We start from the raw sequence: 24,590 nt of genomic DNA, 5'->3' as shown, positions 1-24,590 counted from the left end.
ACCTAGAAAACCTAGGAAAACAGGAAGTGTCCCAGCACTTCCAGCTCTATCACTTTATAATGAGCATCACCTCCTTCCAGGTGGAGAGCTGCTTCTGTAGTGCTGAAGAGAGCAAAACCAAGCTTTTGGCAATATAGAGTAGCTCAGCTTCTGATTAGGAAGGCTTTTTTTTTCCTAAAATGTTCACAGAGCAAGCACACTTTAAATGGTTTCTCTATTTAATACACTCTGTTTTTAAGGCTAGTCTGAAAATCCAGCAGATTTCAGAGTGCTAAATTTTGGAGTATCTGATTTCTAAGCATGAGTAAGCATGCTGACTTTGTGATATTTGATCGGCTATTTTGAAACAAAGGAAGAGATGGATGTTGTCAAAGGAATGTAGAAACATGGTAATCTTTCACTGCATTCCAATGAATTCTAGGGTTAAAAGCAAAACAACTGGGAAACTTGCATTTCACAATGATGTGGCATGAAGTAGGATACATGTCTCAATGTTGGCCCCAACAATATAACCAGTAACATCAAAGTTAATCCTAATGAACTTGCCCTGCAAAGAAAAGAGATTTTTTTTTAATTACTAATTTTTATTAAGACAACAATGCTGTCTATATAAAAACATAGTCCTACATGCATTCATATAACAAGCATTTCAGACAAGTTCAAATGAAATCTTTTCCCTTCAATGTGCTCAGCCATCATTTCAATGGAATATGTTACATTGCACACAAACACTTTCTGAAGATTAAAGAACCAGTATTTTAGATATGTTTGTAACCCAGACTTATGAAAAACTTATCTGAAAACGAAGCTCAATTTCTCACGTTGACAAAACAAGCTGTCTAAAGTTGAAAGCAATGCAGAGATTTTAAGTGCTCATATTTCTAGAGCAAACTTACTGGAGCCTAAAGGTGCTTTATCTGCAGCAATCCTGAATCTCAGTGTGCTGCCCAGCCTAGCCCATTACACTTCTACTTCCATTTGCAAAACCAGGATGGTTGCTATCTGCATGGCCTCTCTTTTCTAGCAGTTGGTAAAGAAAGGACTAAGAGAGTGTCCTGGTTTTGTCTGGGATAGAGTTAATTTTCTTCATAGTAGCTGGTATAGTGCTGTGTTTTGGATTTGTGCTGGAAACAGTATTGATAACACAGGGATGTTTTCGTTACTGCTGAGCAGTGCTCACACACAGTCAAGGCCTTTTCTGCTCCTCACCCCACCCCACCAGCGAGGAGGCTGGGGGGGCACAAGAAGCTGGGAGGGGACACAGCCGGGACAGCTGACCCCAATGGACCAAAGGGATATTCCACACCATATGACATCATGCTCAGCATATAGAGCTGGGGGAAGAAGAAGGAAGGGGGGGGACATTCAGAGTGATGGTGTTTGTCTTTCCAAGTAACCATTGCGCATGATGGAGCCCTGCTTTCCTGGAGATGGCTGAACACCTGCCTGCCCATGGGAACGAGTGAATGAATTCCTTGTTTTGCTTTGCTTGCGTGCATGGCTTTTGCTTTCCCTATTAAACTGTCTTTATCTCAACCCACAAGTTTTCTCACTTTCACTCTTCTGATTCTCTCCCCCATCCCACCGGAGGGGGAGTGAGTGAGCAGCTGGGTGGAGCTTAGTTGCCAGCTGGGGTAAAATTACAACAGACACACAATATACCCATTACTTCCATGTACATCTCCTTTTCTCCACAAAGGACCAAATAAACAGCACATTTCCCACACGTAGAGCAGCTCTTGGAAAGAAAGTGGTTGCAAGTGGATATATATTATACCAGTTTTAAGGTACATCAGTTCCCCAATCTGATTTGTCACTTGGCTATGAACATTCCCAACAGGACAACAGGCTCCGGCTTGGACTTTGTGCTCATGAAACTGTTAGGTATTCCTCTGGTTTCAAACACGTGACAAAACCAGTGGGAATACCCAGTGACTACACACTGGGAGCTCCATTTTCATTGAATCCAATTTCTACAGTCCTCTATCCACATACAAACAGGTTTTGGAGATCAGGAAGCATCACAGCCGTTTGCTAACAACTGTCTAAAAGCTTCTTTTGATGGTATCTGTGCAAAGCCACCTACTAGTATCTTTGCAGAGGCCTTCAAGTCTGACCGATTAGTGCTATTAGGATGTTAAAGTGAATTCCTGTTTGTCAGATCCATTCAGCTCAGGGACTGTACTCTTGATTTTCATGTTAAATATTCTGCTCTACAAGCCTGCAGAATATATGTATTCAAGCAATGGCCCGACCTAGTAACTGTGTATTGGGGGGTATATTGCCATGCTGCAGACTTATGCCTGAACAAGTTGCTGCAATCATTTGAGCTATTGCAACATCTTACCAGAACAGCCTACCCTTCTCAACTTCCCTGATAAAGCCCATTCATGTCAAAAAGATTTGTGTGCACAAGAGTGACCAAGCTTCCCCTCCAACCACACCAGTGAATCCAGAGAAAGATACAACTTACCTACCAGCCTTATCTTGACGTAGTCTCAGAGCAAAGCAACTGCTCTGTGACCATGGTTGTACATCTTCAACTCAAAATGCCTTCACCAAGTTTCAAGAAAACTGGTGGAATACTTTAAATTAGCTTCCATGGTTTCTTCCTACTGCTTAATCTGCAGTTTGGTTGGAAAGCCAGTGGCACTAAAATGACTGGGCCAAGGAACAAGGCTTGTTTTCAAGCATGCCCTGTCAGGGACCAGCACTTGAACTCAGATTTCTGAGTATTAAGAAACACAACACTCTAAGCTCAGCTTGTAACTGAAGCATTTATACTTTTTGCTCAGTAACAATTCCAGAAAGCTATATTTATAACTGTCACAAAGAATGAACTGACATTTTACTGAAATTCAGCCAATAGACTAGATATAACGCATGAGTCAGCACTAGCATGTCAAGAATGGCAGCTGACAACTTTTTACCCAGAACAGGTCCCACAGAGCCTTCTTAGAATGACATGGCTTGAACGTGCTATGTTACATGTGAAAACAAATATGAAGCATTACATAAGGTCTAGTCAGTGGCTTTTTCTGATATAATTCAGAACCACTTTACTCTGTTTCACCCTTAAAAGTTAGCCAATTTCTGCTGTCAAGTTACCAGTTCCATGAAGCAAAAATAATTGAGAGGAAATGCAGTCATTAAACGAGCTGACACATCAGAAGAGGGGACCCACGTGCTCCCTGCTTCAAAGTTCAGTTATCACTGAAGTCTATACTAGAGAGGTCACTTATCTAGTTCATCTTCTAAAAGCAAAATATTAATACATTGTTTTAGCTAGCACTGGCAAATCCTGCTATGAAATCTTTAATTTATCAGTTAGAGACTGTAGTCATGGTCATCTAACAACTGAATTCTGTTTACACCATCATTACAGCACTAATTACATGGCTTTGTAAAAACCACATCAGAAGGAAGCATTTAGTTCTGCAATATGAACCCAGCAAGCCCACTCTCCTATCCACTGCAAACTAGAGACTTTATTTTCTGAAACACAAGAGAACACTGCCTTTGGTAGAAGAAAAAAAAAAATTTGGTTTAACACTAGCCCTATTCCTGTCCACACTCAGTCCTATCTGGTGTTATCAGCAAGTAGGGAACAGGCTGGCATCCTCATGCTGCATGGTGAAGACTGTCAAGCCTGTATGGGCTGAACAGCAGCACTTCTCACTTTGTGGGAGGATATATATATTTTTAAGTCAGGTTTTTAAATGGTTGTTAAAGATTATTTTTTCTGCGTGAGATGACACCATCTGGAGTGCATTATACTTGCTCCTTTATAAAAATAGAGCTGGAGCCATGTGAGTGATTATGTTCATGATGGCAATGCAGACTTCAATATAATACAAACCAGATGCTAACATCTTTTAGGAAAAAAGTATCCTCATTAAATTAGTACAATCTTTGATGGATTAAAGACATGTAACAATGTAGAATTATTGTGCAGTGAAACCTGTTGATATTGTAAACCCTATACCCAACACATATAAGCATCAAGCAATATTGTAAATAATGTGGCTATAAAATTACCAAAGTTGAATTTGTACCATACTCTGCTCTCCCTTCTTGATTGAAAAGGCTAAGGGATTTAGTCATGCAGTTTTCCAGAGTCCTTATCACTGGAGCCAAGTTCATACATTATAAATCGAAGCAACTGTTGAAATGTCAAGGCAGCCAAGAAATCTTTCATTTGTTCTGTAAATTTTAGTTTTGTTCTCGCAAGAAAAAAGATTTAATACCTCCTATACAGTTTTAAAGTTGTACTAAAAACAACTTTCCCCTGAAATAGGTGATGGCTTTTTTTTTTTTTCCTCCTTCAAAGGAAAGGAAGTTTTAAGAAGTGGTAAATAGCTATTCACCCTGAGTTCCACCACTACTTTTAAAACAATAGAACACATCAAAAGCGGTTATCTGCCACCGAAACAGTATGTGAACAGAAGGCACTGACCCAACCAAAACATCAACCAGCTACAAGAGTGTCCAACACCTTGAATACGTCATACTGTCTTTTTGACTTTTCTTCAGTAAATCAGTCAGAAGGGCATGGAAATTTAGAGAGGTTTTTACATACAAGTTGTGCTTTTTTTTTAAAATTGAGGATGTTCTCTCTAAACCAATCAATTGATAGAGTCATAGGTATTGACAAGAAGGCTACATATTTAGCCAAATTCCATGTTGATGCCATACTCCTTCATACTCTATAGTAGTTCAGCAGTAATTTGTGCACACAAGCCACAGTGTAGCTCTACAGCATAGTTATATTTGTTATACTGTGAACATTACTGTCAATTCAAGGATGGTTGAAGTTAGAAACTGGATAAAATTAAAGCAAGTTTTGCCAAGAGCCAGTGAAGATGCATCTTCAGTGACCTCAACACAATGCAGAAAGCATTGTAAGAGAACCTGAATTCGTGGAGGAAAGAGAACAAAGAAAGCTTCTGATAATGATTAGATAAATTCCTAAAAAGTTAATTTCTCCACAAACAGTAATTCAGGTTTACAGACTCTAAAGAGAAAAGGATTAACTCACAAAGCGGGAGGAGTTGTCATTTTTCACTGTCTTTGCATTCCCGAAGGATTCCAGAATGGGATTCGCCTGAAGAAGCTGACGCTCCAGCTCCCCCTAAAAACCACACAAACAGAAAAATAAACAGACATAAGCACAGTGCACAGGCAACTAAGGGTTCCTATATTCTGCTTCTTCCTGACAGTCATTTTACCCAGGTTGTGGCAGTGATACCACCTTCAGAAGGGGGTTATCATTTTTCCCCTCACTTCTAAATCCGCTGATAGTCTCCTCCATCCAGTGAAGAATGTGTTTTGGTTTTGTGGTGGTGGTGGTTGTTTTTTGGGTTGGGTTTGTTTTTTTTTTTAAACACACACACACAAACAGAGCAGTGACCAAACAGGACTTAATGGATATTGAAAATCATTGAACATGGAAAAGAAGATACACAGTTAGGGCTAATGAAATTAGGCACAGACTTTGAGTGCTTAAGAGGAAAAACTAATGTAACTGTTTTAAGATTTTAGTGCAAGGTTATTCTTAAACTACCTGTTTAGTGATTTGACAATATAGCTACTTTGGAATACCTGTTTTCAAACTTACGTTCAAATCAGTGAAATACTCACTTTCAGTCAGCCAAACATTCATATCATTGCAACATCTCTGACCTGAATGCACCTGAGAAGCATGCCAGAATGGCATAATGGGAACTGACCAACACCAAATACAAAGATCATTTTAAAATTGCTCAATTCAGCCAATATTGCTCAGTATGTTTAATGCATTTTTGTAAACGTTTCTTTACGTTCAAGCCAACAGATGTAGAAATCAAAGTACTTATCTTAAGGATATTGCACAACAGCTTTTACAATTGCTGTCCATGAGGAGGTCTGGTAACAAAAAAAGTCTGTGCTGCTTCCATGAGCCCAGGAGGCATGTATGTACATAGGAAAATATGATATTGTCTTCCTGCTCTGAAGGACGGTTAAAAAAAAAAAAAGAAAGTGAAGCAGTCTGGAATGTGGTCTTAAAAACTGACGTTTGTGTTCATAAACTTGCTTTTTCCAATTTTTTATAGCATAGATGAATAAAGGCCCCAGACTGAGCAAAGAATGGGAAACGTAAGTCTAAGGCTTCCATGAGGTCAATTCTTACACAGGAATTTTTAAAATTCACTAGTTAACACCTAAGAGGCTTTCATTTGTATATTGAAATATATTTCAAGTCCTCCTGGAAACTAATGGCTGCTCATTCTTTAATGTGGCCTCAAGTTATCTGCTCAAAACTTGTTTACTTCCAAATATATTCCCTTTGGGACTATGTATGCTCTGAATTCTGAAGTAACTACTAAAGTAACTAAAGAAGAAATAAATGTGAGAGTCTTAGCCCAGAGCACACTAAACACTACTCAGGCCACAGTGCCTATGCACTATATGTTAGGTCTGCCAACATTACAGTTCTCAGGAGCACTTTTAAATTAACAAAAAAAAAAAATCCACAACTGCAGAAAAACTAGACCCCTGTTATAACCACTATATGCACGTCTGCGATTTATATTCTAAAAGTTTCCTATGTAAATGCATCAGATAGTAGGAAAGCATTTGCTCACACCATTCTTCCCGTTCCCCTCTCCCAACCATGCTGTCAGCTCCTGTTAAGACACCAATTATAAAAATGAGAAGCTTGCTTACCACGCTGTACACAGCTTGAAATAAACCACATTACGTATATTAAACGCAGCAAGCATGTCACAGCTTACATTTCAAATTCTAGCTATTCTGGAAAAGAAAACACACTGACTTCAAAATTTGACTCCTCCATAGAACATCACTGTGCCACTTGAAGCATCTCACTGCAGGCACACTTTGTCCATGCTTTAAAGTGCTTCTGTGTACCACAATCTTAATTTGGTTTTGTGCAGAGGAACTTCTGCAATGCATCATAAAATAATTTTACTCAAATTCTCCAGCTGAATGCAAAAAGTTCTTAGTAGCTCATTTTTTATGATCATCTCTGAGGATTTGAAGAAAACATTCAGTTGGGTCCTCAGATGTGGGTGAAAACCGTGAGAACGAACAGAGTGATCACAGCCTAGCCAGCCTCTGTGGTTTGCACTCGCAAGTAGACTTGTCGTAGCCATCACTAAGAAACAGCAAACTTCTCACACTATGTTAAATGGCTTCTGATTTAGTAGTTTTCATTTTTAGATGGACTGCTTTACAGCCAAAAAACAATTCTCTTTTTTAGAAGCGTTCAGTGTTTTGGAAAGAGTGTAAATTTGGCCTATAGGCATATCTCCTGCATAGGCATCTAAACAGAACTTGGAAAAAGCAGTATCGCAGTATTGTGGAAAAAGTGAAGTCATGCAATATTTCATGCAGGGCAACATTAAGATAAGGACAGGTTATTGTCTCAGTTTCAGAAAAACCAGCATCCCAGTGATTTGGTTCATTGTGAAGCCTGCGTGAGGCAGGGAAAACTACATGCTACTCACATACAACAGGGATCCACTCTGTAGTTCAAAATGACATTGAAACAGAAATGTTAATGATTATGGTTTATGCAATATCAACACTTCTGGATTAGCATGTTTCCACAGATACATTTAAAATGTTTGCCAACAAACAGTTTATTTCAACCCTGACATGCTAACTCTAAGCAAAAGGAGGGTTAAACTAAACACTGCTCCATCTATTTTTGGAACAGATAAATATTTTAGCAAAAACCCTTAGAATTGACTGAGGTTTGCAAGGAGGGAGGATTAGGTTAAATACTAAGAATGTCTGTAACTTCTGAAAATGAGACTGTGGGCTCAGACACATGATAGGGTTACAGAGGTTTAACAAGTTACCGCACACTAACAAAGGCATCACAGCTGTCCATGTGATTTCTTTTTACTTCCAATATACCTAACTTGAAGTTTATTTTATTATTTTCCTTTCCACTACAGTTTAAGTTGCACTACAGTCAGCTTTCAGAAAAATGTAAGGGGAAGAATACAATCAGCTAAACTAACTCATGGTAGCTTCTTCAGTTGCCAAGCCTTGGTTACACCATACGGAGCTGTTGCAAAGTTTTTTCTTTATTTAGAAGCTTGTGCCCACGACAAAAAGGCATCACTTACCATCTCAGGTTAGACAGTGGAGCATTTATCTTGCATAACACGTGGCAGCAATTGTTTATCTCTTTGCACAGTCTTACCCTCAACTTCCACCTAACCCTCCTCTTTATGCTCCTTCACAAGTACGCTCCATAGTACTGGGAGTACTGCAATTCCTACTCTCGTACAAGAAGGTGGTCTAGAACAGACCGACTACTGCTGCCCACAGGAAGAGAGGGATTAGGGGAGCAGGAAACGGGTAGCGTTATCTGCATGGCAGCTCCAGCCAACCTGAGGAATAAGAGCAGCTGAAGCTCAAACATTAATTCAGGCAACAACACTGAACAGATACCACGTCGCTCACACCACTTATCCTAGAAAGTCAGGGGAAACACTTGATTTCAGAAGACGATTGGTTATGCCAAGCCTTTTACACTTGAGATCAAAATCTTTATCAGGTTATCTGAAGAGCTATAAAAATATTCAGTCAATTACGTTAATTGCAGTTACGTTAGTAACTAGACAGTACATTAATCAAAAGAATTTTGTAGCTTCTATTAATCTCTCTTTTATTTAGTACTTTAAGATTTAAAAAGTGTTCTGCTCTCTCTCAGCAGCACATTAACCAAGTATACACACAGCATATTGGAGAAGGTCAGCTAGAGAGAGAGTGAACCTTTCAGGACAGAGTTAACGCCACTTTAAAGTGGTGAGAAGTGCTTTGCAATGCTGAGGAACTTGTAAGCTGGTCACTGGTCCACTCTCCCAAAGCCAGTTAAATATTTACAAAGTTTACTATTAGCTGTATACCTCTACAAGATTTCCCACGTTATAAATACAAATTGACAGAAAATAGAATACTATATATCAGTTTGCCTACATAACTTTAAAAGCATAAAGAAAAACACTTGCCTGATGTTTCACGGGTTTAGGTGATTCGGGCTGTTCATTGCAAACAAACAAATGCATATGTTAGCAAGCAAGCATTCCAGCTGCAAGTTACATCCCAAATTATTAATGTCAGTAGGTTTAGTTTAACTATATAGTCACTTCATAGAAACTGTTTAATTTTAGAAAAGAAGTTATTCGTTTGTCATTGCATGCGCAAAATACTAAAACTTGTGTTTATGCAAAGGACTAATTCCAAATAAATCACAAGATGACAGATGGACCTTGAGCAGCAAGAAAAAAGGGCGATAGTTTAATTAGTTGTGCACTGCTTTCCACAGTTCTGCCAAACAACAAATAAACCCACAACACCAAGTAACTTTCTCTACAGCCTTAGTCACTGCAAGGTGGTTTTGTATGGATAAGATTATCATTATTCTTCAAAAAATCAAGAAGGTTATGAAAGAACCAAGAGGAAAGCAATACTTAAGGAGTCTGGGGTTTTGTTTTTGCACTGTACTTCAAGTATTTAAGAAATGCAAATCTACAATCAAGACAAAAGCTTTGTTTCTTTCTTCCAAGAATGACCGTTCACATGAGAAGCAGCAAAATCTTAAGAAACTGGAAGACCTTCAAATTTTGCCAGGAAGAAGGGTAAACGGAACATGAATGTAATAAAGTAAAATAAAAAAAACTCTAAATTCAAATTTTCACAATTTCTGCAGAAATGCAGTAATTTTCAATTCCACTATTATTTCCTTGGCTTAGTCTGCAAGTTTAATAATCTTGAGCTTCACATCAGAGGGCCTAGGGGGAAAATACTGTGGCAAAACACACACACCAAGAAATTTTCATACCAAGCCAGATGCACACTTCCTCCATTTATATGTATTATTTTAAACAACTAGCACTGTTTTAGTGCAGAATAACAGATTTTGACAGAAGTCTGTAAAGAAGCTGGCAAAGGTTTGGCTTATTCAGCTAAGTGATGTGAATTTTGGAAAGCTGCATCATACCTGCTCGGTAAACACCTCAGGCATCTAAAAAAAAGTCTGGATGTCTCAGTATGAAACTACCACTCCTTCTGTAATCACTGGAGAGGGATAGGTACACCTAGGAGGCATTTCATTTGCTTATCTTCAGACAAGATGAACTGCTCTCTCAGGGTGTCCATTTCTGTCCTCACTAGAAACAGAACTGAGCATAGCCAGACACATATTTAACTTCTCTGTGTTTAAATTAGGGCAGTTAAAGCTCATCTGGGAAATCTCACTAAGGGGAGCTTCAGTCTGAGCAAGTCTACCCAAGATCCTGTACTTCAAAACCAATTATGTTTCTGTTGAAACTAATAAAACAAATTAAGCAATTTAGCATTTCAGCTACAAAGGCAAATGCAGTCACTGAAGGTAATCATTAACCTGAAAGGACCAGTAATTATTTCTGAAGCTTAAAATGGCACCACCCTGAAAGCTGGATTTTAGTGAAAATAGAGGGGGTTTGGGGTGGGAAGGCTTTGGGGAGAGGGGAAATGAACAAAAGTCTAATTCCATTCATCTGAAACAGAGGTACATAGCACCAGGATGACTATAAGTGGAGACAGCAGTAGTGGATGGATGCAGTTATTTATAGAACTTAACTACTTCACACACTACCATGATTGAAAACATCTGCTGATTTAATGTATTTGACCATGAATAGGGTCCAGGTACATCCATAGTCTACAATTACAGCTGAAAGTATCCCCCAACCTCACGCAGCCTGTAGAACATGCAAGTTCATGGCAGTCCCTGGGCAGTAAGTGACAATCAGCACTTTTCCTTCTTTTGGAAAGCCATGTATGCAATTTTTTTTTTTTTTAACTATTTCTATATTTTGCATTGACTTCTCTCCCCATCCAAAAACACAAAGTTTGTGAACTAAAGCAGAACCCAAGAGTCAGAATTAAGACTCACTACTTAACCATATTAAAGCAGCTCTAACATGCATTAACACCACAATTTCACTCTTTTCTCTTTCCCATCTCACTTAGCGCATATGGGAGCGATGAGCCACAAAGCTAAGCAGTTTAGAAGTCTCATTTTCCTCCCTACCCTCCTTGCTTAATCTGTCCAAACCCCTTTCTAGACACATTAGCGTCCTCCCCACGCTCATCAGTTACCTGTCCTTGTTCTCTTCCTCTCCTTTTATTCTAAATATCCTTTTCTCCACACCTCCTGAGCCTACAGAAGAATAATTGAGAGCAAAGGTGAGAGAGGCTCCTATGTGTGGCTTAGGAGCATGGGATAGCTGACCAGACCACCAGATACCAGTGTGGGTCACTTTTGGTCTGAAATGCTTGAGCTAAAACACAGCGGTTGCCTTTATAAAGCTGGTCCATGCGTGTCACAGCTAACAGCTGAATAAACCACAATATGCTTGGTGCAGGCAAAATATTCAGATTTACTGGCAAAGTTTTTAACACTACCAGCCCACCCTCCCCAAATTCTTTAGAGCTCAAATTTGTTGGATGTGAAGCTAAAGCTTTCAGTTATTTACAACAGATATCTTCCATCTTCCCTCCCTTGCTACACAGCAGCTAGGACTGTACACGTGTCAGTTCTGACTCTCACACTACAAGCACACTACAGACAAGGATTCAGGCGCACTTTCATCCCACCCTCAGTCTTTAGGTGAGCCTATGTTTATAGCTCACTGTCACTTACTGAGTAATGGAGAGGAGGGAGAAGGCAATCAGCATTGACTGAAAGCCCAGTCAATCAGCATTGACTGAAAGCCCAGTCTCTGTTCCTAATTTAAGGGACTACCTTAGTCTCACCCAGCTCTGCCAAGTCCCACAATTACTAAAGCTTCTCTCCTACATTTTTACCATCACCACCTACTCACACTTCCCAGCACAGTGCCCAAGACAATACCTTTAACATTCCTTGGGATTAAACAGGAAATGAGACAGTGTGGCTACAGATTCAAACACTCAAAAATTAAGAAATGCTAGTATTAAGGTTGTTCAGCACTGTAATTCCACCCTCTGTGGTTACAATATGTTATTCACTCCATTTCCCACAGGACCCCCATCTGAGGATGACATGCCAAGGGCTATGCAGGACTCATCTGTAGGCACACAGTCACTAGCTGTTAGGAAACAGGACTGTTGGGAAAGAAAAGTCTCATGGACCAGCAGTTGAATGCCAAACGTGATGAGGATGCCCAAGGGATGGGTAGAGCTCCTACGTGATGTTCCTCGCATAAGGCAAGCATTTCACAATCAGTGCTGCTGGAGAATGTACTTGGTGAGCATCTGGGGCATGGCAGAACATCAGTGCTACTCTGGCCATGGCCCGAGGTGTCAAACTGGGGGCTACATTTGTTTGTAATAGTCTTACAGCACTCCGTCAGGCAAAACAGACAAAGTTAACCCTAGACTTCAGAACAGTGTTGGGAAGATAATTATTCATTCATCAGCATACAAATTGCTTCATAAAAAAAATCCATGTAGCATTCAGAACAGTCTCAGTAATATGCATGTCACTGATAATTATTTGTAACAGGATGGATAAAAATAAATCCATGACTAGCAGTCTATTTAACAAGCCTATTTAGCATCTTCTCTGTGTACAGGATAATGCAAAGGTTGCACAGATGGGTTCCATGGATCACCACCAGCCCTCTACAGTTTTCTAATGAATATGTAAACAGGAACAAATTAGGGCTGCATATATAAACCAAATTCTGACACTTCCTAACTTTTGAGTATTAGGTGTGTAGGTTAGACATTCTTTCTTTGCAATATATAAATAAAAATGAATTGTTACAGAACAAGGGAGACTCATTTGTATTTTCAAAACTGTTCTCATGACATAAACATTCTGCATTTCTCAAACATATGCTTAATTCAGTGCTTACTATGGTACTGCATTGAATGAAGTGCACAATCAAAGTATCAAACTTTTATTCAGGACACTACCCTATTCTTTTTATTGTGCCTAAACTATGTGTTACAAAGAATAAAAACTTTTTCAGTCTTCATCATGACAGTCATGGATGGTTCATGAAGCAGCTGATTACAACAACCATCTTCAAAACTCTTTTGAGATAAACATCACCATCCCATTTGATCACACTGGTAAGTAGAGAATTAAATTGCAGTTCAACCAGCAATTTAAATGGAATTAGCCAACACTGCATTAAAAAGGGCAACTCGTCCTTCCCTTCACTGACATTTTCCACCCCAGCTTTCTCCTCTTTTCTGTGCCTTCACTTCATACCAGTCATGCAGCCACACAATAAACAACAGAGGAAGCTTGTTTTGTTTAAAGCCAGATGGACTTTAAGAAGACTAGTTTGAGCCTGCATCAGTCTCCAAGCCCAGTGAGTGGCCACAGAAATTTTTACAATGACAAAGCTCAAAAAGGGGTATTTCTTTTAGCAGAGGTACTGGCACGAAGTGTTCATGGAAACACATCATGAAAAAGGCCAAACAAACATGGACTACTTTTAAACAATCAAAAATAGGGCTTCAAGTGGTTAAGCACTGGAACAGGTTTGCAGAGAGGTTGCATAACCTCCATCCCTCAAGATTTTCAAAACTGAGCTTTACAAGGTCTTGGGCAATGTAATCTAACTTTGAAGGAAGGCACATTTTGAAAGGAGGCTGGACAAGGGGCTTCCAGAAGTCTCTTTCAACCTGAGGTATTCCAAGTTGTCATAGTATATTTAGAAGTACTTGGTACAAACCCTGCACAATTCCCTTCTCTGCATGATTCCCTTCTCCCCCAAAAAGCTGTAGGCAATTTTACTCCTGTAGAAACTGAAAAAAAAACCACCGCTGGTTTTGTTCAAGGCTGTACAGTGGTATAAGCCAAGAATATTGATAAATCAAAACCCACACAGAAAACTAGGTCTGATGGATGACATTCTAAATGGCATTCCCCATAGCCATGTATTCTCCCAACACACAAGACAATGCCATGAACATACACCTAATACTGCTGACACTCCAATCATAAGAAACTTCTATGGCCTGTAACTGATGTGGACATAACCTGCTGCACACACAGTCTGCATGATAAATACTTAGACTAATTTTTATCTTTTCTGTGCGATAAACCAGCAACAGTTTGAATAAGTATCAATGCACAGGGTCATGTTATTTGTTCTTGATTAAAGATTCAAGTTTCCCCATACACTTAACTAGATTTCTCCAAATCTACCGGCAGAGCCATCTTTCCTTCTCTCCCACTTCAAATCCTTGCCTTTTTCTTCACAGATTCATCAAAACTCACCTCCTGTTTTTCCAAGAGTTTGAGTCTTGACACATTCAAGAACATCTTAACATTAGGTGCCATGCACTAGAAGTTACAGAAATTGTTGCTGCTAAGTCAGATGATATAGTTTGAAAGCTTCCAACCACTAGACACACCCGTGGCCCTATTGGAGAAAAGCAGGCATATGCCAGTACTGATTACAGCAAGCCACTTGCTTGTAGCAAAGTTGAATTAACACTTCACTGTAAAGAGATCCATGTGCTCATAGCAACAGATATTTAAACCCATTCATATTTTTTAAAGCAAAGAATTGCTAAAGATTCAGTGCAAATTTTGAAGTCTGGCAGTAAATCTGAAGAAAGTTCTACATAAATCAGTTAGTGACAAGTTACCAAAAAATCCCAAAATCCTCTGACATAAAAGTGTATATACTCTGTTGTTTGTAATCTAATAAAATCTGAGCTTTTTATTAGCTGCTGACTTTAGATATAGCTATTCTACAGTTTAAGCTTGATAATTTTTCCCATCTACAAGTTAATTTTTGAAAGAACAGAAAGCTTTTCACAAATATAGTACTGAAAACTGTACCTAATGGGAACTAAATTCACCAAGAATGGCCCAAGTTGGTTAAATTTTTTTGAAAACTGGGGTTTACTGCATCAGAAAGCTTTGATACTGTTTCTAGTTACAATGTTTGCATAAAGCCTGTAATTTCACAACAGAAGTCAAACAGCTAACATTAACTGGAAATTTTGATGTAACTGCTCATTTCAGCTACTACTAAAGAGAAAATAATGGTTGAGACAAAATTATGTGGATTACATTACAGCTTATCTTTAATAAAGAAGTTGTGTTTTTTTAAATGCAAAGATGGTAGTTTTCAAAAAGAGCAATAAACAAATGAGAAAATATCCCAACTTACAGGAATATTATGGTCCTTTCTTCCTTTATGGGAGGAAGCAACATGAGCAAGGTATTGAATAACCTTCTTAGTGTTTTCAGTCTTCCCAGCACCAGATTCACCTCTGCAAAACATTTCAGACATTTTCCTCAGAATTAATTTTCAACAACTTATCAATCCTTTGTTTATAGCAATCTCATTTCATTCTATTTATGGCTTTGACTACGCAACAGACCTTCATTAACCGTCTAAAACCAAAAGCACTGATGTTTCGGGGAACTACAAGGTATTTGTCTGAAATACTTTCTTCATCCTAAAGATCTACTTAACATTAAGATGTTGACACAATGTGTAACATTAGTTTGATTAAAAGCTTTTGACTATATGCCTGAATTCCTTTGTTACCTTAAGTAACAAGAAACAGACTTGTCTCCTGCCTTGATCACAAGGCCAGAGACAGAATTCTTCATAGTGCAGATACCTCTACATTTTTTTTCTTTAAATCATGACATATATATACACAAACACACATACACACTTTTATATTTAGCATCATTTTAATAAAACTTATACTCCAGGAGCTGGTTATGAGAATTACCAAGTTGATGGAAACATTCAGTATCTTTAGAAGCCAGTTTCAAAGTACAGTAAAACACATTTTAAACAAACAGATTCTTTGCACTGCTCATCGCAGACCTTTAGCTAGTTTGAAAATATATTTATGGCCATGGGGCTACAAGAATTCATTAAGAAAGGAGTTTATTAGTGTAGAGTGGTATAGTACACAGATCAATAAAGATAGCAAATGCACATTTCATTTTTAAGACAAAGGCAGATTTAAAACAGAACATGTTTAGACAGGATTTATTGCAAGGTTTACATATGGGATATTCTAGGCAGGAAATGTGACCAAGTTCACATCACAGCCATCACAAATGATGTTACTACAGCTTTTTTTCTTTTTTAAACCTAGGTCTGGTCTTCAGATAAATCCACACATCAAAGGGATTACCAGGTGTAACTTAGCCGTGATTCAATGGCAGTAAACTACTGGAGGAGGATCGCATTTCAAGTGAGACAGTGACTGCCACTAGCAACTCTGAAGTGTGTGAAGCTAAAAAGGATTTTATTATGGGGATTTGCATGGAAAGAGTGAATGCACTTCCGTCATTCAACAGTTGTTCAGAAATTAAAGTTTGGAAGCCAGCTACTTTGTAAGAATAAGTACACATTTTGTGTGCTTGCATGTTTCTCAGCTAAGATACTTACAATGGAAATGTTAATTTACCAGGGGGAAGTTTAAGCACATTCTTTTGCAGTCTTCATAAATACCTTCCTCCACCATGCTACATTCCCCAGTTCTGTAACTAGCCTACATTTACTTAGGTATTTAGTACCTTCAGACCTGCACTTGTTGATCAGATAGGCAGCTTAGAAGCATCCCTATCCTCATATTACACTTAACACTTGCAAAAATGAGACAATACAGCACTTAAAATTGCAAGTTTGCATATACAGAATGGATATTACCCCAGATTTTCAAAGAGACTCTAAGACAATCTCATTTCTTCTTAACTTCCAATCCTCTTAAATCATGGAAACCCCACAGGACAACAGCACTAGCAGAGGTGACCTCTTGCTAAGAGATGGGAGTATGTACATTTCTCCATCCATGAGCAAGAAGTAATGGGGACTGAAAAAGCTTGTTCATAGCCGCTTAGCAAACTCATCATGGAAGAGTAGCCTGCAAGAGCCAGGTACCAGCTTCAGGTGAAACAGCTCATCTGTTTGACCTGACAGAATAGTATCAGCCCTTAGGTTTTGCAGAAGAAAATTTTTAACTGAAAACACTGAACAAAATGATTCTGCAGACAACCTGTGGGATATTTATCACAGCCTCAGTTACCAAATTGTGGCCTGCAATACTAGAGGGTTAACCAAGGCACCCAATTCTGTTGATAGCATCTGCTTCTCAGAAGCAACTACATCAACCTGTCTAAAACCATTTTTGTTCTATTTTTCCTCACAACAAGGCAAACGTCATTGGAAAATAATACAGAATATGAAAGATTAGAAGTGACTGTACTCAATTACTTGAAACTTTCCAGAGATAGAGGGGGTAGTTCCCTTGAAACTTGTTGACTATGCTAGCTTTGCTCATTGCACAAAAAAACTTGGAAGGTATTACCTGAAGAGCTGGTTACAGAGAAGATTACTCTGAGAATTAGCTAATGGATAACTGGGTTTCCTTTTTGCCAAGATACCATCCAATATGCAACACAGAAACTGGGTGTACTTTGGGACTGTTAGAAGTGGAACAACACACTTTGACTCTTAATGAAAAATCCCATTTCTACCCAGCCCAGAGTCACCACATACAAGACAAACGTGAAGATTGATAAGCAGAAAAAAGACCTCACATACCAATTCTTGCTTCCCAAGTCTTTATTTCTAGTTTCCCTTTTACTGCAGTGTTTACATTAACATAATTCATGACTATAAGCAATAATAAAAGCAGTCTTGCCTGTTTCTAGATGTGTATTAAAATATGCTGAATGCTAAAACCATTCCAGCAGGTAAGAGAAGTAAGAAGTACAGCAAAATATACATTCACATTTTAAAACAGTACAATTTGTTCTTATTGTCATCAGAGCTTGGGAATGCACTATTAGCCATGCCTTTAAAACTAGATAAATAATCTTTTCTGTCAAATTACAGAAACAAAGTTTATTAAATTTTAAAGGAGGAAAATCTATTCTGACACATCCAGTGAAGAGAAAATAGTACAACAAATACAGTCCAGATGTTGACTTTCTAAAAGGGCAGCACACAGTTTTAGAACAGTCTACTAATCAACAAGCTTTTCTGGCGTACACACCAGTAAAGCTTCATACAGCACAGGAAGGTCAAAAGCTTGCAATACATTCCTTTTGCTAAAAAGCCTTTAAATCTAATAGTGGTTTGGGGTTGGTTGCTGGTTTGTTGGTTTTTTGTTTTTTTTTTTTTTTTTTTTTTGGGGGGGGGGGGGGTTAGAGAAAGTCTTTATGCAAGTTCTCATTCAAAAGCAACACTAATGGATGTTATCATCCTAGTTCTCCTCTCCCTGGAGCTTACAAGTATGCCAAATATTTCCTGCAGGATACAGTGTTAGATAGCTCTGCTGCCATATACTATAAAAGAATTACAGATTTAGGATAAAGTCCCTTTCGTTTTTAGAAATAATGACATCTGCGTACCTTAGTTCTTCCCCAGGAGTGCAAACACACTGATTATAAAAATAAATTAAAATCTTCTACCTCTATCAACCTGCCCAAAAAAGGTAAACTTTTAGTAACACTATGTACAATATTTATGGAATGGAGATGGTATCAACGAAGCTAAAGATTAACTTTTTCAAAACCTTGTTTTAATACAACTCAATTAATATGTTACCATAAATTAAACAACTAAAACCCCTGGCTGAGATCCTAGTCTCACTTCAGTCAATGGCAGCTTTGCTAATGACTTCAGTAGGGTCATAATTTCACCTCTTTTATTTCAGTCTCAATTCCACTACTAGTAGAAACAAAACCTTATTAGACTAAATTGAAATACTATATCAACTCAAGCCATGGGCTATGTCAAACAGTGCATCCAAGCAAGCAAACCATCTTTAGCAATAGCCTCAAGTTGGAGGTATAAGGTTATTCCATCAATTAACTGAAGGATCTCTTCCTTACAAACTATGTTACAGAGACAGGTCAAAGAAAATCTGACAGTCACTGGTAAATTTATGCAGTATCTAGAGTTAAAGCGCTTTTCCCTAGAGCAGCAAAGCTTCTGCTTTGAAGCAGCTTCAAGCACATTTAAAATAGGAAAAGCTTAGCTACCATGAGCACTTTAAAGTTTTTACACAGTTTAAAATTCATTGCATGTAAAGCTATAGTGTAATTTTCAATAAAGGAAAGTACTTTTCAGGCAAATGTATCTCAGCTACAATTTGGTTACAAAAATTAGTGACTGGCTTCTCAACCAGCTGCAATTTTTTTTTCCTCAGCAACTTGAGCCCAAATCTTGCACAAAAGTAAGAGGCATTTCCTCTGCGGAACAGACTGCCATCTAGAAAACAGGCAAAACAAACATAGCAGATGACGACTTGCAGGTCAGAAAGCAAACAGGCAACAACCAGGAATGGAAGCCAGTCTTCTGACTTCCAGGAGAGCAGTGAGTTCTTCCTACACAGCCCACTTATAATGGTTGTTATCATTCTATGAACAGGTCAAACATCTGTCTGGGAAAGACCTATTCTAAGCAGAAACACTGTTCTAAAGGAAAACAGTAGTGAAACAGTTGCTTTTCTTATCGTTAAGCAGGTTTGAAGCATCTACACATCTTGTAATAGTTATAGCACTCAGTATGGCAGGACAAGGCAACGCTGCCTCTTCCTGAATCGGCAAATGAGTTTCTGGATTTTAGGGAAGTCAAATTAGTTTAAAAGTTGCTTCCTGAAGTCTCACTGCAAGGACTGGCACCCTTTTACCACCACTCAGCTAGCTATTAATTTCACTAGCAAATCAGGGGCTATGCAGGACATACAAAGTGTAGTGCCATGAGTCACATAAGACAGAAGGACACAAAAACATGTACAAAGAAAGTTTTGAAATTCAAAAGAGACTTTTCTTCATCTTGCTACCTGTGCACAAAGTCCCTCCTGCAAACTAACAAAATTTGTGAAGATAAACATCTGGAATATATTAGGATGGTCAGATGCAGTTAGTGTCATCTATCCCATTACAGATCATCTCTGTGATTTAAGTTACTGAAAAATTAACCAAACAAGCCAGTATTTTCCATGCTAGGAGCCTGGATCACTCGAATCTTTCCCCTGCCTTAGGCGCTGCAGTCTATTTCTATCATTCCTGATCAGCAACAAGCCCTGGGATGAGAAGTTCATCTGGAAGCAGAAGGTCCTTCTGCAAAGGAGAAGTGGCACCACCACCTTGGCACCTGGGCAAGCTCTCCTCGGTGCCCAGTTTCACAAGACACAGGAATCCCGACCTGCTGCTCACAGGTCCTCTGGCCAGCAACTCCTCATTTCATACAAAGCAGCCACTTACATAAGGCACCAAAACATTAAAGTATGCACTTAAATTGTTTGTAGGAGAAAGTAACTGCGTAAGTAAGAGCCCCAACAATGGTCTTTTGTCCTCACAACAGCAGTTGCAAAGAACAGAAGAGACACTTATTCTCAGACACAACTGAGCAGATCTTCTGCCAGTTACAAGTTAACAGATATTTACAGTCAAGACCTCTAATTAAAAGGATGTCTTAATCACTTGCCTAGTTTTCTGAAACAAAGAGGTATAACTGATAGTTTAGACTAGCACAGAAGAGTCACTAATTGGCTTTACTATTTACAAGGCTGCTTTATAGCTCCTTCATTTCTCCCTAGATGCTTCACATCATCTCAACACCAGTTGTCTAGGGAATGTTACAAGCTGGACTCTATCCAGAGGTTGTATACAAAAATGCTTGGTATTTGCTGCTGTTGTCCTGTAATAAGCAGCCTCTATTCCCTCCACACCCCACAACTCCTACTGAAGCCAATTCAGATTAGATATCCTTGTACGGCTGCAAGCATCTGCTAAATGACTGTTTATCAAGCCCAGTCTCAGTTTTGAGAATACCATAAGCTTGTGGTAAGATTCTCCAATTTAGAACATACTAGCTTAAAAAAGTGCAGTGCAGCACACTTTCATATTTGACTTTCCAAAAGTCGCCTTGCAGCTAAAGACAACAAAGCCAGGAAAGGTTTGAATATTTCTCAGATTCCTAGTATACCACAACAGAAATTTCTTCATCTTGGTCATCAGTTTCCAATAGCCTACCTAGCATGCCCATTTAACATTAACAGACAGCAATAATCAAAGAGAAACAACAGAACTTAGCAAAACATCAGCAGCTGCAGCTTCTCAAAGAAAAAAGCAGCCTGCAAAACTGTTCATTACAACTTCACATCTTACAGAAATTAAAAAATGTACAGTGAGGTATGGGCACATTGTAAAGTTAGCACCACTTTTCTGTAATTGATTTCTTATGGATGCTGGGTTAATACAGGCCGATAATGTACTTACAAGCTAGCAGGAACATGAAGTTGCTGGAACTACATATATTTACCTTCCTTTTCAGCAAACTAAAAATTTACAGACAGAAGATCCTAAACAAATTATCATTTGCACTCCAACCAAGGGGGAGTGATTAGATGGAAGTTAGTTAAGTCTAGCTTCCCAGAGAAGTGCTGGTTTTGGGGGTTGCTTGTTTGCTTTTTATTTGAAAGTTTGATGAACTAAAATACAAAGCAATAGAGAGCTCCAGCAACCTTACTGACAATTTGTTAGTGGTTAGCATTCCAAGATTAAACCATCCAACTTCAAAGCTAAAAAGAAATTATCACCATTATTGTTCATTCAACCTCCTCCCATCTCATTATTAACCAGGCAACAATCTGGCTTTCACCAATGTCTGATAAATTGTCCAATGGATTCAGGAACTGCAGGTGTATGTGCCTGTGCACATATTTGGGTTTTTCAGTTGGTGAAAGGCCAAAGGGCACATAAGAAATCACACCGCTACTACCCGAGGAAATCAAGGTTATACCATGGAGCAGATAGAGTCCTTCTGGACATGGGAAAATGACTTTTGGTTCACTCTGAGAAAAGCCTTTCTATAATAAAGTAATTTCATCACGAAGTTTCTCCTACAAACTTTGTCGCTGAGGCTCAAGTACTAACCAATTTACAAGAACAGACATGTTTGGGGGAAACAGGAGGCAACGCAATGAAACAAATAAAGACCAGAAGAAAGGAAGTCAGTGCATAAATATCCATAAGATTATATGCCACTAACTCAGAATAAAGCCCTGTAGACTAGTTTCTGAAGCAATGCAATTGTCTATATTTGGTTCCTTAAAAGATGGAGAGTGGAAAGGGAAGAGAACAGAAGGTAACAAAAGAGAGAGGAAGAAGGCACACCATTTTATGTTTGGAGACAACTCTTATTTCTGCAGCAAGAGCAGGAAGCCATCTATGTCATCTAGTCTGGATTGGAGAAATGAATGGCAGCCACATCAGCTGCCAGTCTGAGTAATACCCTCCTGAAGAACCAGCTTCCATGTTAGGTTCTAAATGCTGTTTTAATTCATCTAAATTCATCCAGAGAATGCAGCAGCATTTTCTTTCCCCCTCCTGGTTTTAAGTTTGACATTGAGAAAATATTACTAACTTTAAGATCACCAGTTTATGCAAAACTCCTCATCTTTAGGGCATGTCAGACCCCAAACTCCTCATGGAACATCAGCAGGTGATGGAGTTGAGACAGGAAACCTCCAAGTAATCCCACTACCATCAAAATAATGAGATGTGATGAGAGGCATGCTTGGAGAACCATCCATCAGGCTGACCCACTCCACTCGGTGCATTTAGATGAATGCTTGTTATCTGCAGCATTTCAATGGAATACAGGTTATTCTTCAGCGCAATTCTCTTTGAGGGAAAAAAATTAAGATAATTCTCAGCAAACTGTACTCTTCAAGAAGTTCCACCTGCATGCACCTTCTCTCAACAGGTAGACTGCCTGCATACTGTCCTGTCATGCAAACAATGACTACCCTCTACCAAATGCTGAACCAACCTGGATCATTAGGCATTGTTACTCCTGAGGCAAAGTGTGAACAAATCTCCACGTGTCTACATAATATCTGAGATAAGAAATTCTTTAACGTAGCTACAGAAGTGATTTAACTATGTTAGAAAATACACTAAATAACACCCTTGCAGTTTCATGACATGCCTGGACACAGCTAGCTATTTACTAGAATAATGACTGCATGAATGTAGCTGCAGTCCTTTCAGGGGAAACATAGTATTTCTTAAAGATCTGGACAGATAAAGACAATGAAACAGCCTCAACCCCAGATTTAAGTTGCACACTTTCATGCCTAGGGTAAAAAATACTATGTGTACCAGATATAAATCAGGATTCAGTTGTCTATTGAGTCCAGAAGGATCAAAAACTTAAAGTCATCTTGCAGGTGAGGTAATAACAAAATTGAAGACAAGAGAGTTTAAAGGTTTTCCAAGATAAGTATGAATGGATCGGACATTCACTAAGTTAGAACTAAACAAAGGAAAGCATCTGGAAAAAGCGCAGAGACGGTCTTTGAAGAAGAACTGAAACCAGACCCAAAAGCCTGAAATAGCAATCTTGCACTTAAGAATGCCCTTGAGAGCAGCACTCCTGGCTGTCAGGAAGAAAAGAGGGCTGGATCCAGAGACCTGGTAAGGTGTCATTCCAATACTATTACTTGAGAGCTGATCTGGCCCCCTACTCTAAAGACCATGGAAGGTAAAAACCCAGGAAACTTGATCAACTAGAGGTAGAGAGAGATAGGTGAAGATGCTAACCAGATGGACCTTCATTAAGCAATGGGAGAGACTTATCTCCAGGATATACATAAAGACAATTACAGTCAAGGCAACTGGAGACAGGAGAATGACAGGCACACCACAACTGTCCACTCATCTAAGCGCACAAGTCAAGGGACGTTTTCTTTCTCACTAGCTAGCTTGAACCACTCCTACCAGAGAAAAGACAAAGTATTCTGAGGACTTTCAGCTCTACTAAAGATCAGAGTCAACCAGGTGATCCAGGTGCTGAGACAACAAGTTTGGGATGAAAAGATGTCTTAAGCCTTTTACAAACTGCCAAAGGAGTTTCTGAAACCACCTCTAGTGCGGTTAAGACACACTCCTTCCACCTTATTTATTCCTGCCTTCGTCTAAGACCTGTAAAACCAATGGCATGGAAGAGAAACCCAGTTTATCTCTTCACCACAGAATCAGCAATGCAATCATCTGGATTCATCAGCAATTGCTGATTCATCAGCAATCATCAGTGTCCATAGACATCCTGGACATTAGCCCACTCTTGATCAAAGCATGAGACCTCCTTTTAGCCTGCTACACAAGGAGTTTGCCATGCCTTGGCCTTGTCCCATTCATGAAGAGGATTTAACATCCCAGCCAGATGTCAAGTACGGAGTTAATAATGCAAACGTGACAACAGAATACAGCTCTCCCATGAAGCCCATGGGGGAAACCATGTTAGGCACAGTACTGCAGCTAGCAGCTGTCTTTATAGCCTATTTGTTCAAAAGATACATGCAGGGGAATACAAATGGTTTTGATGGCACTTCTCTCCAAATTGGACACAGAGCTGAAAAGCAGCCTAAGACAAACCTATTTTAAGAGAAAAGTGTTTATTAACCTGAACAGCAGGCTAGTAACCCCTACTATCCTTTTTTATAGTCAGCATCTATATGATGCTGATTGTTAGGCAGCGTTAACAAGGTCTCCTAGGCTATGGTGAAACTTTGGTGTTCAATTCCAA

The 24,590-nt window shown here is 39.0% G+C and overlaps 1 protein-coding gene across 3 annotated transcripts in view; it reads right to left on the bottom strand.

Moving 5' to 3' along the window:
* The window catches only part of MYH10 (myosin heavy chain 10), a 103,922-nt gene that overhangs the window by 39,791 nt on the left and 39,541 nt on the right, over positions 1-24,590 (bottom strand). For 2 of the 3 annotated variants that reach the window (XM_072881132.1, XM_072881133.1), the window contains exons 5-7: positions 15,186-15,288; positions 5,039-5,131; positions 484-547 (exon numbers count right to left, since the gene is read on the bottom strand). In XM_072881132.1, coding sequence (XP_072737233.1) covers positions 484-547; positions 5,039-5,131; positions 15,186-15,288 — 260 coding nt within the window. Of the gene's footprint in view, positions 1-483; positions 548-5,038; positions 5,132-9,026; positions 9,057-15,185; positions 15,289-24,590 lie in introns of all 3 variants that reach the window. The other variant, XM_072881131.1, reaches the window with a different exon arrangement.

This window comes from Ciconia boyciana, chromosome 16, assembly GCF_034638445.1.
Source record: "Ciconia boyciana chromosome 16, ASM3463844v1, whole genome shotgun sequence".
NCBI lineage: Eukaryota > Metazoa > Chordata > Aves > Ciconiiformes > Ciconiidae > Ciconia > Ciconia boyciana.
Note: the sequence above shows the minus strand (reverse complement) of the source record. Positions and strands in the feature narration are given on the sequence as shown.